General features: G+C 36.6%; 3 protein-coding genes across 4 annotated transcripts; 2 read left to right on the forward strand and 1 right to left on the reverse strand.

The window, feature by feature from the left end:
- Positions 1 to 271: 271 nt before the first annotated feature.
- LOC141906414 (dynein intermediate chain 2, ciliary-like) lies at positions 272 to 10,440 on the forward strand. Its single transcript, XM_074795701.1, has 19 exons — positions 272 to 381; positions 1,749 to 1,859; positions 2,803 to 2,856; positions 2,943 to 2,990; positions 3,158 to 3,238; positions 3,330 to 3,456; positions 3,885 to 3,970; positions 5,266 to 5,370; positions 5,462 to 5,563; positions 6,365 to 6,533; positions 6,619 to 6,780; positions 6,857 to 7,104; positions 7,204 to 7,293; positions 7,372 to 7,459; positions 7,558 to 7,786; positions 7,873 to 7,972; positions 8,089 to 8,222; positions 8,304 to 8,355; positions 9,947 to 10,440. Exons 1-19 carry the CDS (start codon positions 346 to 348, stop codon positions 10,043 to 10,045), a joined length of 2,121 nt encoding a protein of 706 aa, XP_074651802.1. The 5' UTR covers positions 272 to 345; the 3' UTR covers positions 10,046 to 10,440.
- Positions 10,441 to 10,646: 206 nt separating this feature from the next.
- On the reverse strand, positions 10,647 to 13,794 carry LOC141906415 (ribitol 5-phosphate transferase FKRP-like). Of its 2 annotated transcripts, none has more exons than XM_074795703.1 (2): positions 13,730 to 13,794; positions 10,647 to 13,334 (listed from the first exon to the last, which is right to left on the reverse strand). In XM_074795703.1, the coding sequence occupies exon 2, from the start codon at positions 13,304 to 13,306 to the stop codon at positions 11,783 to 11,785; it is 1,524 nt and encodes a 507-aa protein (XP_074651804.1). In that variant the 5' UTR covers positions 13,307 to 13,334; positions 13,730 to 13,794; the 3' UTR covers positions 10,647 to 11,782. The 2 variants fall into 2 exon arrangements, with proteins under 2 accessions (XP_074651804.1, XP_074651803.1); XM_074795702.1 differs by lacking the exon at positions 13,730 to 13,794 and adding an exon at positions 13,552 to 13,713.
- A 78-nt stretch (positions 13,795 to 13,872) lies between these two features.
- Positions 13,873 to 15,470, forward strand: LOC141906416 (polyamine-modulated factor 1-like). Its single transcript, XM_074795704.1, has 5 exons — positions 13,873 to 14,126; positions 14,317 to 14,422; positions 14,533 to 14,636; positions 15,063 to 15,258; positions 15,356 to 15,470. Exons 1-5 carry the CDS (start codon positions 13,969 to 13,971, stop codon positions 15,413 to 15,415), a joined length of 624 nt encoding a protein of 207 aa, XP_074651805.1. The 5' UTR covers positions 13,873 to 13,968; the 3' UTR covers positions 15,416 to 15,470.
- Positions 15,471 to 15,757: the final 287 nt, after the last annotated feature.

Raw genomic sequence — 15,757 nt, forward strand, 5'->3', positions numbered from 1 at the left:
CCGTGACGTCAATCTGGGAAACCTGTTAGGAAAACTGAGAAACTGAATGACGAAATATGGAAAATAAGTTTATTCAAATTATGATGATTAGATATATAGTTGTATCGTTTTTTGAACAAATATCAAATAAAATAAACATTTTATTGTTATAAACTAAACATTTTTTCACAAAGCTTAAGATTTTTAGAGTAAATTTATTTCCGACGTGCCACCAAGGTGTTCTACCTTTAATGAGGAAGTATCAGTCGCCTTGGATACACAAGACGCCATATCACAGGCAGAGTAAATTCTGTCGGTGTTCATGAGTTTCCAGAGCAGAATTGTATCGAAATAAACTCAGCAATTATGCCACCAGCAAAGCAAACAGTCCGAATAAGACAGGTAAATGAGGGGTCAAAATTTGACACATCAAAATCGGTAGTTTGTCGCTGGAAAAACGATAAATTCCGTTGCTAGAAACTGAGTTTATGTTTTTTTTAAGTCAAATCAATTGATTTTATTTAGTCTTCTTAAATTCTTAATATTTTATACGATGCAGATATATTGTATATCTATTTATATAGTCGTAAAAGTTAAAGAAGCCCAACAAATAAGTTAAGTAGGTTTCAAGAAAAAGTAGTGACTATAAAGATTAATTTTCAATCAAACACAATTGTTTCACAACAAAATCTCTGAAAAAGAATACCTCGCTAATGAAAATTGTTGATGATGTTCACAATAAAGTTTTTTGCATGTTTTTAGTCAACAGTTTTAACCAGCATTCTTCAGATTGACATTTTCAGGATTTGAAACGACCATCTCTTATTGATTGTCAGTTTAAAGTAGAATTTTGCTCTTTTCATTTCATTCAATTGCAATTTGCACGATCATTTTTCAAGTTCTAGATTTAATTTCTTATTGAGAAAGAGGGATGCGTTTATTGAAAAAATATTTTATTAGAACCTTTTCTGCCCAATGGGATTTTAGTCGCTTTTCGCTGATAAATTTCAAAGTAAATAAATAAGTAAATGTATGAGTGTACTTTGAATTTTAAAGCAGCCAGGTACTGGCGCTCCAGTAGCCAAAGGGAAACCTAAAAGAGTAAGTAGAACCTGTGATTGAAATTATGGTTGAAGGTTTTGTTGATTCTGTACTTCTGAAATCAGTAGTGGCTTTTTATTCAAGATGGAAAGAAGCGTTTGCTTTGAATCCCTCGTAGGCTTCAGATCCTCTTAGATACCATCAACTTCTTCTGTCAAGATGATTTCAGGGACATGGAATCGGTCTCAGTGTCATTTAGATTAACATGAAACATCACGGTTATTAATTCAATTCAAAAATTCCCGAAATAGTGATGCGTCATTTTAAACTTTTTGACCGTTAATGTTTGGTGAAGTGAAACTCAATGATGTATAGGCCTATTGAGTTTCACTTCGGTACCCATGGTAACCAGGGCCTTGTTTCACAAAATCAGGCTATAATTGTTGAGATTGAAAACGTGAAACCGATAGCGACTAAACCAAGAATTTGAGCTTTTTGTGAAACTTGGCTCAGATCTAAGACTAACCTGCATATTCTGGTTGGTGTTGGAAAACTGTGTTGGTACAACTTGCACAAACTTCCCTCAATATGTTCATCTTGAATGTTAAATCAATAGACTTTCTCGGCATTCATAAGAATATTGAGGGTAAGTTTTCTCGACCCAGCCAACTTATTATTCATAATTCCGCACTAACAATTAATTCTACCTGAATTATTTTCATCTTTAGCCACCTTCCGGTGCAGGAGGTGGCCCGCAGAGGATCCACCCCAGTCAGGCAAGAGCTCGGCAAAGTATAGCTGCGCCGCGACTAAGCATAGCCCCGACAAGACTGGCCAGGGTAAGAAAGGTCACCGCCAGTTAAGCAGAACGCGAAATCCTGGCAAAAATACTTGATTTCAAATGCTAACTTAAGTTTTTATCAAAGCTATTCTTGTGGACTGTAGAATATTTCACCAATGGTAATGTAGAGTATGACATCAAGAATCTCTACCATACTTGTATCTTGTACATGTTCCCACTCTTGCTTAGAAAAAGAAACAATTTAGCTTTCTCCTACTAACCGGAAATGTATTTATCCAAAAATATGCACCAATTAAAAACTTATTTGTTCTTAAGGGTTACAATTTCCCTTCCAAATCATGTACTAACATGTTTAATGTAACAGTTAAAAAGATAATGTACTTATTTTAAACGCAATCACAATTAGATGGAAAAGGTAGCTCAGCTATCTAGCCATGCTGAGGTAAATTTTAAGCACTTCTTTGTTGAGAAAAAGCAGTTCTTTATTTCTACTAACTCACAATTTATTCTTTACGACACATATTCTTACAGATTAAACTTCACATACTATTTTTTTCTGAATTTTTACAAAAATCTTCAATTTCTTGGACTAATAAAGATCGAATTTGCTGATTAGCAGATTCATTACTTTTAGCATTTCTTGATAGATTCACCAGGTATAACTGCTAATCTATCTGCGGGTTATGGCACGTATTCTGCCTGCTACATCGTGCAATTTATAAGTCTTCTATATTTCACTTAATTTCAAAGATTCTTTATCTACCCTTTATCAATAACTTTTATGAATTCAAATTATCACTTATGAAATAAATTGAAAAAGAAATATATCTTTTATTGCTGCTAAAAACTATGAATGGCAAAAATCTGATATTTAGTCCATATCATAGAAACTACAAGTTGATTATGTGTAGGACGTATCTGTCAGATTCTTGTCATGAAGGAAACCGATTTTTATAAAATGCTAATTTGATATTGAACAGGAGGAAGATGATGCAACATCGATGGGTGAAGCTCGTGAGGATGACTGGATGCAGGTATTGAATTCATTTTCGTGGATTTTAAAAAGATGTCTTTCACGTGCGTCGGTTAAAACTTCATTTGTCTATGTTTTCTTCTGTAGCCACGAGCGCTTATTAAACCCGATGACCAGCTACAGTTGAGTGAAGCTGTAAGTTTCAATTTTCGTTTCTGAAAACGTTTCTGGTTTGTAGGTTTTTGGAATAGAAATTCCATATAAATTTTGTTTCTCCAAAGATGAAAGGAATAGAAATTCCATACAGGTATATGCTTTATTTCTCTATTTCTGTCATTATGAAATTCTTATTCCGTTTGCAGGAATTGAAAGAAGAATTCACACGTATTCTGACCGCTAATAATCCGCATGCTCCTCAAAATATCGTCCGATATAGTTTCAAGGTAAGGAAATATTTCCAAATATTCATGAAATCTCTATCCATTAGCAAAGTTTGGTATTGAAATTTTCTTTTGAAAATGTACGTATTTGCAGGAGAAACAATATAAACAGATATCGCAGGTCGATCAGTTGGCAATTCACTTTTCTCTTGATGGTAACATGCTACACAAAGAATCAGATGAGGCCAAACGTCAATCTATGCGTTCTGGTCAAGCTGAAGGTATGGCAGTCGAGAAGAATACATTATAATCATAATTAGCTTTAAGTTCTGCGGCCTAAAAAACGTATTTATAAGCATACTGAATGAACAATACTTGTACCCAGATCAAACTACAATAGATGATCTGCAATCAGAAGATTTACATCATAAAACAGATGAAGGTATCATTTTGATAGTTCTAATTTTTTATTGAGCTAAGATAATACACAAGCTTACACCTAGGAGATGATTTTCAAATTCTTCTGTAATTTTTAGATTGTTGGATTTTTTGATGCATCACGCATGAACATCTTTGTTTAGCTTTGACTTTTTAAGCTAATTTCAGGACACAGAAATACGATTTTCAAGCACCGTATCATTCAAGATTCTACTGGGTTAGTTTTCATTAGGCTTAAGTCATGAATGAATATGTTTCTATTACTTTTTAGCTGCTACAAGTGACCAGGCGATCAGTGAAGATGATGAAGCCGGCGCAGATGCAGAAAAACCTGCTGAAGAACAGAAAGAAGGAGAGGTAAAATTCACATCCGATGAACGATGTTAAAAATTTGCCTATTTTTTACTGGTATTTTTTCGGTTCCTAATCATTGAAAAAAAAGTTCGTAATTTTTAACGAAAATTGTCGCAAAGATTTTGAAATAAATATAATCTATAAAATGTGCAGCCATCGCGACCAGGATCACAGTTAAGTAAAACACAGAGCACTGACAAAAATGAGAAGGTAATTTTACACAATACTCACCCTTAAACAAGTACTACAAGCATTTAAGGACATAACACGAAGTGATATCTTACATGCATATAAATCATTGCATGGTTTTAAGTCCCAGGTAGTTAACTCGTCTGCTTTTGGTTTCAAAGTTGGATGACCATGAGCAAGTTTCTCATGATGAAATTGATGATGATGATAATGAAATTGATGATGATAAAGAATCATCACTGAAAAGTCATGCATCATGTAAGAGCTTGACACCGAGTCAGGTCGCTGAGAACGAGGTAATGCATGGAAAAATGCATGAAACAGTAGAGAAATTAAACACATCGGTCAAATTATGTATATGAGTAGTACTTAAAGATGACATTCGTTCGCTTTAATATGAAGCTTACAATCAAATCATCGCTAATCAAAGGTTTACCATCATAGCTTGAACTCCTTTCAAATCTCTCAAGTTACTCTTCAGTTGAATTTAGTTTAATATCTACGAAACTGTTAGTCAGTTATAAGAATGAATAGAAGAAGGCTTTGAGCCATCGAGATTAGATAGAGAAAGAATTGATCTTATAAACATTTTACGAACAATTTTCTAAAAATCCCCGCTGCTATGAAGGTGACAGTAGAAGATGTAGCTCAGTTCAAGCCACCGCCGGTGGTTCAGAAAACTAAACAGCGTCGGCGACGAGCTGTTAGCGTTGATGACAGTGACGATGAATTCACCGATGAGGTATAAATCAATCACACTTTTACATCACGCGAACTCTTGCATATCACGCATACCGGTACAAACACTTTTAAATGCATGTCGCGAAGGGAAAATATAAAACAGCTTTCGAGAGCTTTCGATTTTCACGCATTGAAACTTTGGAACTGTTGCAAGGTAAACGAAAATCTGGTTTTCTGTTTCAAATAATGTTAAAAAAATGAGACAAAAAGGTAAACTCGGACACTTCACCAGTTCATCAAATGTGTAACTTATAGAATCACTGTAGGAAGTTAGCGTGTATTGCATTGCAAGTAGTGTACTTTCTAGCTTGACACGGTAGGCTATAAAGTCGTATCACCTCGAAATGATATATTGATTTCATTCCTAGGATGAGGGTCAAAAGGAAGAGGCTACTTCAAGTGATGGTAAGAAATTGACAAACCAGTTCAACTTCAGTGAACGAGCTTCACAGACGTACAACAATCCTTACAGAGTAAGTTATTCATGAAAATCATTTCAAGAAAAAAGGTGTTAATATTTGTGTAGGCCGGAGAATTGAATCTAATTTCTGTGATTATTTTCAGGAGCGTGGAACAGCTACTGAACCGCCGCCGCGAGAGACATTTTCTGGAAATGTGACACAGTGGGAAATATATGACGCTTACCAAGAAGATTTCGAGAAACAAGTAAGTTAAAACAGTGGCTAACATATCCTTTATCGTTATGAATGTGAGATTTCTTTGAGTAATTTTTGTTCCCTAGATTTTCTATTTCTTCTTAACTTTTCTTATGTTTCTTAATCATTGCCAGAAAGACAAGGATATTCTTGATATGAAGTTTCAAACGTACATTCATAATCCTAAATATCGGCCAAAAACTGTTAAACGTTTGAAACCTATATTTGCCAGAACGGTAGGCCCTTGTATCGCATGCCTCTCTTTTTCATAACCACCTTGTATGTTTACAGATATACACACGAAATACAAACCAGTTTCAGCATTTACTCTGTACATCGATAAATAAAACATTCACATTTACTTCTTTCACTTAGGAATAAAATATACATTCCATATTGATGTATTCTTAGGTAGCTTTTATTTACTGCAAATTTTTATTTTAAGCCGATATTTTTGACATAGTGTAAATGATCAGTGAAATTCTTTTATTACTTCTACGTTGTTTCTTTCAAATTAAGCTGAGCGTTTTAAGTTTGCCTGGATCAAAACCAAAGGAGGTAATCAATCATTGCGGCCTGATCCAAATTACTACGATATACATCTCTTCTCTGTCCTATCCGTGTATTTGAGTTTATTTCAACGTTTTTCTACTTTTTTTTATTTTTTGCCGTCAGTTTTTGAATGAGGACTGTGATGAGGTATTGATCAATGCATGTGCATATATTCAAATAGACTGTTGTGTCAAAAACCATTCAAAATCCAAGATTGAAATCTGTTAGCAAACACTAACGTTTTCAGCTGTATTTCTAGGAGAAGAATAAAGAAAAGAAGGTCGTCCCTGGTAAGAAAGACGATGAGAAGATGAAAAAGAGATTGACAGTAGTAGACAGTCAGGGAGATGATATCAGCAGAGTTCAAAGAGCCGCTCAAATAGTTGAGAGAATGGTAAATCAGAATACTTATGACGACGTAGCACAAGGTACCTTTCCTTCCGATTAATTTCACTAACCAGCCGAATGAGAAAGCTTTTGAACGATGATAATGTGTGTTCTGTCTGATTCCAGATTTCAAGTACTGGGAAGATATATCAGATGAATACAGAGACCAAGAGGGTACATTATTACCGCTATGGAAATTCCAGTACGACCGCGCTAAGAAACTCGCCGTGACAGCCGTCGCCTGGAGTCCAACTTACAAAGATTTATTCGTCGTTGGCCACGGATCTTGTAAGTTGTCTAGAATTGCGTTCACATCGTTCAGAATTTTTCATACAATATCCGATGTTTTTTTTTCTGTTGCCAGATGATTTCTTGAAGCAGACGAGAGGAATGATATTGTACTATTCGCTGAAGAATCCCTCGTTCCCTGAATGGATATATTCGACTGATAGCGGCGTAATGAGTTTAGATATTCATCCCGAGCATCCGTATTTAGTAGCTGCAGGTTTTTATGATGGAAGCGTCGGTGTATTCAACATCATCGAAAACAAAGCTATGCCGATTCAAATGAGCACAGCTAAAAATGGCAAACATACAGACCCGGTCTGGCAGGTAGGAGAAACACTAAACATGAAAATACCTTCCATCGAACATTTCAGACTCGAAAACATTTTCTAAATGTATATTAATGCTGGGTGTTTGTTGTTGTAGGTGCGATGGCAAAAGGATGATATAGATAACAATATGAACTTCTATTCAGTTTCCTCAGATGGAAGAGTTGTATGTTGGACCTTAGTCAAAGTACGTATCAATAGAAATAGAGAGGCTGTGTACTGCTATAGTCAAACACTTGTTTATACGATGAAATTTGTTTTGTAGAATGAACTTCACTACACAGATATTATTGCACTAACACTAACTTCTGACCCATCTGAAGGTCCAGACGGAACTAAACTTACCACATCAGGTTTGTTGAATATCTCATGACCTGGATCAATTTCAAATGATCAGGAGATATCTGTATATTTCTATGTAACAAAATTTTGTCTTCTATTTTACTTTTAGGTTGCGGAACTGCATTTGATTTCCATAAGCACACAGACTACCTGTTTTTGGTCGGCACAGAAGAAGGCCGAGTGCACAAATGTTCGAAAGCATATTCAAGTCAGTTTTTGGATATTTTCGAAGCACATCACATGGCCGTTTATAAAGTAGCCTGGAACACGTATCATCCTAAAATATTTATCACGTGCAGCGCTGACTGGAGTGTGAAAATCTGGGATCATACCTGCAAGTAAGTGAAACACTCCAAGAATATCTCATCTCGGTCTTAAACCAATTGAAATTCTGTAACTCACTTTTTTATCTACGATCTTGCAGGGATCCATTGTTCACGTTTGATTTGAACAGTTCAGTTGGAGATGTAGCCTGGTCTCCATATTCGTCAACTGTTTTTGCAGCAGTCACAGCCGATGGCAAGGTATGTTAACCTGATCTTCCCTATGTTTACTTTCGTATGGGAACATGAACTGTAGCGATGAAATATTATTCGATACTAACTTTTCTGATTTCGAATCTTTATCATTCAAACTATAGGTATTTGTCTATGATTTGAGTGTGAACAAGTATGAACCGATTTGTGAACAAGCTGTTGTGCAGAAGAAGAAGACAAAGCTTACACATTTAGCTTTCAACCCGACGCATCCTATTCTCATTGTTGGTGATGATAGGTAAGCATTGCTGCCTAGAAAATTCCACCTTATACTCGATTATGTCTGATTACATGCCGGGTTATCAATCTATCTTTCCAGGGGGCACGTTCTAAGTCTGAAGCTTTCTCCTAATTTACGGAAAATGCCAAAAGTGAGTAGTTTACTAAATGTATGGAAGTGAATTCATGGTTGATTTGTGATAGGATTTTTTTAGTTAATCAGTCAAAATACAAGCATTTTTAACAAACATTTGGTGTGTGAAAACCTAACCTTTAAATCCGCCTTGCTTTGAGTTTACTAATGAGGTGGGATTAAGATGTGTTTTACTTATGCAACTTGTTAAGTACATTTCTAGTACCGGTAGTTGTCACTGAAATTTATATTTTTCTAACCATATGCATTTACAGACAGGAGGATTCTTTAGTGCAGGCCAGGTATAAATAACAAACACTTCTCGAGTTTAGGAATCAACTACAAATTCATAGCGTATTCATATAAGAATGTTAGAAATTTTAGTTGAACATAGATGAAATCGTTTTGAATCATTGTTTTAGTCTGTATAATACGGACTAAAACAATGATTCAAAATACTATTAGATTCAATTTCGATGTATGTATCTATTGAAATTATAGTCAGATTCTATGTAGTATAATAGGATAGAACCGTAGAGAACAATCTAGACATTTAGAACTTAGTTTGAGATAAACATTTACCTTTCACTGGCCCTGTAGAAAAAGTATCAGGTAATCCACTTTTATCATAGAAAATTACTGTCGCCTTCTATTTTAACTCAAATTTCTTTGACTCTTTTCTCTTGCTGACACAAAATAGCAAGCACCTAGTTCTAGTCTTAGCACTGCTGGAAAAAAGGTCCAAAAACGACTGGACCAGGTAAGATATCACCACAATAGCTTATCCCCTTCTGTCTATATATAATACTACCCGGTATATACTTCTTCATCGATGTTGTACTATTATACGTCATTCTAAGTAACATTTGGAGGCTAAAAAGAAAAAAAGATGCACTGATCATGATTAGGAAAAAACAGTTTGAAGACTTTGCTAAGTTCGATATTTTATTAAAAATCGTAGTACTTACCGCACTAATTTATTTAGCCAGCATCTCTACCTGCAGTTAATGATCAGTCAACAGAAGAGGTATGCGCAGATGGATATTCACAACCATATAAAGTCTTCACTGTGTACATAAACATTTATAGGACGATTTACTGATTACTGAGTTATTTTCATAAAGAGCAGTGTTGTTATACTATAGCATGAATTGTACACCAGTTGAGAGTACTTTCAAATGAATGTCATACGTATCTAAAGCAAATGTAATTTCAAAATCTTTTTTTCATATGTTTTTCTATGAAAAATGCATGCATCGCGTTCAGCTCTATTTATGTGTCATTATTTTATAGGCTAAAGTCACTGTCTTTTCATATCAACTCGGTAACACTGGAAACATGTACAGTGGAACCTCGTTATGACAAACTTCGGGGGACCAGAAAATCAGTTTATTTTAACCGATAATTTGTTATATTGAGTACAAAGTTATTTGGGATGAAATTCTAGGTTTCTAATTACAACCAATAGATCGTAATATCCAAGGTTGTTATAACGAGGTTCCTCTATGAATGACATGTAAAATGTATTTTACATACCTGTATCTGTTTATTATTACTGCGTTCATATTGTGTCCCTTTTCGTTGATTGTCTACGATTTGAACATTTTCAGGAAAAGAAAGGTGCTGAAGCGACGAAAGGACCAGAAGTTGAAATCGCTAAATTGGATAAGATCTTGGCGTTAGTGCGAGAACCGGAGAAAAAGAACTAAACCGCTAAATGAATTGAAAACCGACGAGGACAATTACAGTTTGAACTGATGAAGTCTTTATAAATTTATGCATCGAGATACAAAATTAAACAATGGCAATGTTTTCAGTATCGAAAACCTTGCTTACCTGAACGAATGTGCATTGAATTGTTCATTAATATCCGTCCAACTGTTATTTACTGTTCAGAGCCCGTGCTGTGAGTATTGTAGAATTGTCCACACAGCCCCAGTGTTGCGTACATTGTAGTTGTTCATTTGTTAAATACTACGTAAAATTTCTACCAAAATCTGTTTCGTCCTCTATTGATCAGATAATTATGTTTTATAGGATATTCTGAAGAAACTTTATTTCTATTCACAATGATTAAATAGAATCTATTTATTGTTATGATGAATTACATGTATTTTGTATGTTGAATAAATTTATTCATATATGACACGCATTTTAAGCAGTTGGATTTTATTATTGGTTCAGTCAAAATGAAGGCATCTTGTTCTTTTTATTGGTCGACTTCGTGACTGGGAGTGGTTAGTTGAATACAAATTCCGCTCCATTGTCCATTGATTAATTCTCAACAATGTCAGACTAGCGACGCATAGTCCCTGTTGGCATCACTATTACTTCGGCCAGTTGCTCAAAAGTTGGGTTAAGTTAACCAGCAGATAGATACGCACTTTTAATTTTCACCGTGTCAACTATATTCACTGGTTAACTGCGACCACCTTTTGAGCAACTGCAGCCCCTGGTCCTTTTGCGTTTCACACTATCTTAGTCAACTATCCACTGGTTAACTGCGACCACCTTTTTTGAGCAACTGCAGCCCCTGGTCTTGTGTTTTACGCAATCTTTAGTTGACGTCACTAAAATTAATTTCCTAATCAAATGCATCAAGTCTGTAAAGAACAGGACTGATCAATCCCTGTGCATGTTAACAAACGTATCATATCCTAGTAAGCTGACCACAATAAGACTGAACTTACTTTTACTGTGTAGAAAATTCATATTAACAACCGCATTTTATTCAAACATGCACAAAGTAAGAAATGTACAAACCTGATCAACAAATAGATAAGAGATAAAAGAGAACAATATAATTACATATCTCGGTATCTGACAATTCAGCCAGTGAAAGCGGCGCTTCTTTTAGTTATTTACATTTCAGTATGATTATAATGGGTAAAAGAGTCTCTTCAATATGATAAACACATTATATTGACGAATAAAAATCATGATAGATTGTAGAAATTATCATCTAAAATACAATGAGATAAAATTTGCTGACCACTGATATGCAGGTTTGATCAAAATGTTGACCGTATTTCAGAAAGCACAACAGAGACTAGGAACGATTACAATAAATGGAATGCTTCTCATCTCATGGCACATGTTTTAAAAATCTCGCATTCCCTTAACCCTTTCAGTGCTGACTAATCAATACCCTACCTTTAAAAAAATTCCACCCTAGTGTGTTGAATAACAGGAATACCACTATAATGCGTCTACACCGCGGCGCGGTGTATCGTTTGTTACTAGTATTGCACTATGTTTGACAGGTGCTGCCATCTTTCAATAGAGATAAAAACTAATGACATCAATACACCGCAGTGCGGTGTACTAGCAAAATCCATCGCCGATTCATACACTGCACTGCGGTGTAGACACACTGAAAGGGTTAACCAGGGTTGGTATAAGCATATTTTATACGTTCTAAAATCTATGAATTAATATCCGTATTTTCAGTGATACGTATCTACTTGTTTTGAATTCGGATATTTCGGGTTTTCGATGACGCCGGCGCCGAATTTATATTCGAGAAACTCGCGTACGTTGTTCGGCGCGCTGGCTTCGATTCCGGCGAATTTGATTTTCGTCATCGGCTGTAAAAACTTTTCCGGAAACTCGCGATCCTGCCGATGCGATTTAAACCAGTATTTCTTCGTCATGATTCCGTTTTTCGAATAAAACGGAAATATGTCGACGTGCAGGTGATTCGTTTCGCTGTACTGAACTCGGAAAAAATGTCCTTCTTTCACGTCCGACCGTTGCCAGACGTAATCGTTCTCGTCGACGATACCCCCGTCGTCTTGGACCGATTTCAAATTTTTACACTTCGGAATATCTTCGAGATAGATCCCGATATCGACGTCGTAATCCCACGGAATGATGTCCTCGTTGCGAGCCGCGCCTAACAAACTTCCGCCTTCGAGCCAGTATCGAACGCCGCTTTCCTCTAAAGCGCGTATCACGTAAGCGGCCGTTTCGCGTAATCCCTTCAGACAGCACGGCGGCGTCCACCGATTCGCGTATATATATTCGGGCATGTCGTTTATGACGGTTCCGAAACAACGAGCCGTCGTTTTACCGCAACCGAACATCTTCTCGTCGCCGCCGACGTCGATCACTTTTTTAACGCCGAACTCTTCGTAAACTCTTCGCAGACGTTCGGCCTCGCGAGTTTCGTGTTTCCACTTGACGTGCGAATCCGCCGCGTACAGCTGCCTCGGTTTACGTTCGAACTCGATTCCGTCGGCGATGTAGACTTTCCAACGATTCAGACTCGTTTGAATGAACAACGCGTGTTTAATCGGTCTCAGAAACGGATTCGACAGAGCGAGGAAATCTTCGCGTCGCATCGCGAGAACCGCGTCGCTCAGAACGCTATCGCAAACCGAACGATGACACAACGAATGCTGCAGCGTCCATCTCTGTAAATCGAACTTCGTTCCGGCCGGAGTGAGAAACCCGGGCGTGATTCCCGCCGCTGCGATTCGGATATTACCGAAACTATCGACGAATTTATCCCTCATTATTCGTACGAGTTTTTTCAGATTTTCCCGCGTGTCGATCCGGACTCCGTCGGGAACGAGAACCACGTTGCTTTTATGGATGAAATTTTCGGGTCGCGTTTCGAATAACGGTAATCCCGGCGAATCGGGCTTCAAAACGACGACTTTCACGTTTTTAAACAGGTGTAAATCGATAGGCGGGTACGGAAGTTTGTCGGCTACGACGAGGATATCATCGCGCGGAAATGTAGCCGCAATATTGCTGATTATCGACAAAACTTCATTATCAAATTCTTCGAATTCTCGAATAATAAATGTGACGCTGTCGCTATTTCTGTCGGAAAGCGCCCTCTGTTGGTTATTGATGGCTTCGTTTTTATCTATCTGCAGCTGTAGATGGTATAGGTAATAGAGTACACCGACGTTGATGAGTAAAATTGCTGCCAGGAAGATTCGCAGCGGAGTGATCTTCATTGTCTTCAACAATTGATTCTCATCAATCCTGAAAATCGTACGAAATCATTATTAATAAGCCAACGAATAGGCCAGTGAGTGCTCAACCAAATAAAGCTTAGCATTTACTGGTCCTATCTAAAAGCCACGGGTATGGCGGCCCCGGCACAGCTTTTTTTGCCATTTAGGATTTGGACTGGATGATGTCGATGACGATGCCCAGTTCCAAGTATTTAGTTACAGGTACCTAATCGTGTTACCGGTACCTAATCGTTGGTGGAAAGCTTTAATCGGATGAGCTCAGTGGTGGTTTGTGAAAATATCCGATCGTGAAACTAATTAGCCACAGACAGGTTACTGACTCGAAGCGCAGTCTGCCTGGTTTTTGGTAATAGGCTTAAATTAAAGATCATAAAGGAGAGAGGGCAAGAAGTCAAGTCTTACTTAATCTTTTTCTACGAGGAATCGAGTAAAAAGAATGCGCATCCTATGCATAGTCTGTTCTATGGGATATGTGAGCACTGCCGAGATATGGATGCCCAGATTTGGATATTCTCGGAGCTACCCGTTATTGGTTTGAGCGGAGCCATCCGCCTCTGATGCTGCCACCAATGTTACCGAAAACTCAAGGTCGTTGCGCTTAAAAAAAGACGGGAAATTTTAATTTACGATCTTAGCTGAAAATGTCAAGTACAATCAATGAAAGTGATTGTGATGCGTCGTGTTCGAAACTTCAGAACGATTCAGGGGTGAATGAGTCAGGAATTCAATCCCGTTCTCGAATGAGCTGTCTGAGAAACGCTGTGAAACGGACTAATTCTAGATGTCTCAAAGAATACAAGTAATCAACCATTGCCAGATTTGACTTTTATTCAAAAACATATACAAATTTGAATTCCAAGAAGGACTGGGGGACAATATGGATGCAAGGCAGTTAACAGAAATCAACCAAGTGGTTCAGAAGTTATATGGGTCGAACTTAATTATTAGATGTCAAATCAATTCATTCATATATAAATTTATTTTTCCAGGTTTTCTGTCATGGCTAAAGCCTTTAAACCGATTTACAAGAAGAATCCGACAAAATTCAAGGAGCAACATCAACAGTTTCTAGATGACGTTATAAAGGAAGTCGATGTAAGCTTTTAATTGAGTACATTTATTTCAAGAGGTTGTTCTTTAACTCTCAAAAACCTTACTGTATTATTGATATGTATTAATAATTTATCATTTTGCCTTTTTTCTAGCGAGAAATGGACAATGTTTTAGCCGTGGAGAACCTGCCAAATCTAATGGATGGATTGGAAAAGATAATACAGGAAACATTTCTAAGCCGTGAAACAAAAGCCTGGTACAATAACAGGGTCCCTACAACTTCTCCTTGATATCTTAAAAACTCCTTCTAAATACTTTTAAAGGTGCTTGAAACTCCTTCGATTTGAGAAAATGCGTTTACCAAATTACCCAATTGCAGTTACCAAATAGAAACCAGGTTTAGTGTAAAGGATAAAAATTGCTTACATAACCAATGATTTAATTAATGGTTTACCGAGATGAACTGTACTGATTTAGGAGGAGGAAGGAGTCAATGTAATTGAGATATGAAAGTGATGCAGATTCTTTCTCAAAATTTTAAATTTTCTCCTTAAAAACCCCTTGAAAACTACTCATATCCAGGAATGACTATTATTTAGACATCCTGTATTTTGCTGGAGCCAAATATATCTGTTTCAAACGTTCCTAAATTCTTAATTAGCAGTATATCGCTTGTTTCTAGGCGTCCCACAGAACCGTCGAAAGATGTGCAAGCACACCTCGTTCCCTTATACAGGAAATACAAGAACTCGTTAGAATTGATGCTTAATCAAATGGAACGAGAAAATAAACAGCAACAAACAGAAATTCTTCATAAACGCAAATACATTAATAAAATTGAAGATCAAATGCAACAACATCTGGATATGTTCACTGAGGTAAAACATGTTGTTAGTTATCATATATTTGTTTCGTTTAAGAAATAATTGTTATCAAAAATGTTAAATTCAAAATTTTTCAATTCAAAAATTTCAGGCTGTTGAGGTATTTGAAGAATTACCCACTGAAGAGATGGGAATTGAAGAGAAGAATTGAATTAAGTCGAGAATATGTTTATATTACTGTTTATTATCAAATATGTGAAGTTGTATATTAAAAAGAAAAACTGAGAAGGAATGTGGTCAATTATAGTCTTTAGTTTAGTTTTTCCTCTATCTTAGTTTGAATTATCTTGAACTCAATTGAACTTTTATTGTCTCCCCTTTGTTCTTTTGGCTCCTAGAAGGATTTACAAGAAAATGCCAAAATAGAAATATCACAGTGTATCAGATATTGACCATCAAGTGCAGTTTCCCATGCATAACGTTGGTGGTAATTACAGGAACTCGCATGCCAGAGCCTATGAATTGACGTCTCTGTAGTCAATTGCTGTTCAAC

The sequence above is a fragment of the Tubulanus polymorphus genome, chromosome 5 (genome assembly GCF_964204645.1).
Source record: "Tubulanus polymorphus chromosome 5, tnTubPoly1.2, whole genome shotgun sequence".
In the NCBI taxonomy this organism is placed as follows: Eukaryota; Metazoa; Nemertea; class Palaeonemertea; order Tubulaniformes; family Tubulanidae; genus Tubulanus; species Tubulanus polymorphus.

Coding starts and splice junctions, on each gene's coding strand:
- LOC141906416 (XM_074795704.1), top strand. CDS start 13,969: ATGTCAAGTACAATCAATGAAAGTGATTGTGATGCGTCGTGTTCGAAA. Junction 14,127..14,316: donor AGATGTCTCAAAGAATACAA/GTAATCAACCAT, acceptor TTATTTTTCCAG/GTTTTCTGTCATGGCTAAAG. Junction 14,637..15,062: donor AGCCGTGAAACAAAAGCCTG/GTACAATAACAG, acceptor GCTTGTTTCTAG/GCGTCCCACAGAACCGTCGA.
- LOC141906414 (XM_074795701.1), top strand. CDS start 346: ATGCCACCAGCAAAGCAAACAGTCCGAATAAGACAG. Junction 2,857..2,942: donor GTGAGGATGACTGGATGCAG/GTATTGAATTCA, acceptor TTTCTTCTGTAG/CCACGAGCGCTTATTAAACC. Junction 7,105..7,203: donor ATACAGACCCGGTCTGGCAG/GTAGGAGAAACA, acceptor TTGTTGTTGTAG/GTGCGATGGCAAAAGGATGA.
- LOC141906415 (XM_074795703.1), bottom strand. CDS start 13,306: ATGAAGATCACTCCGCTGCGAATCTTCCTGGCAGCAATTTTACTCATC.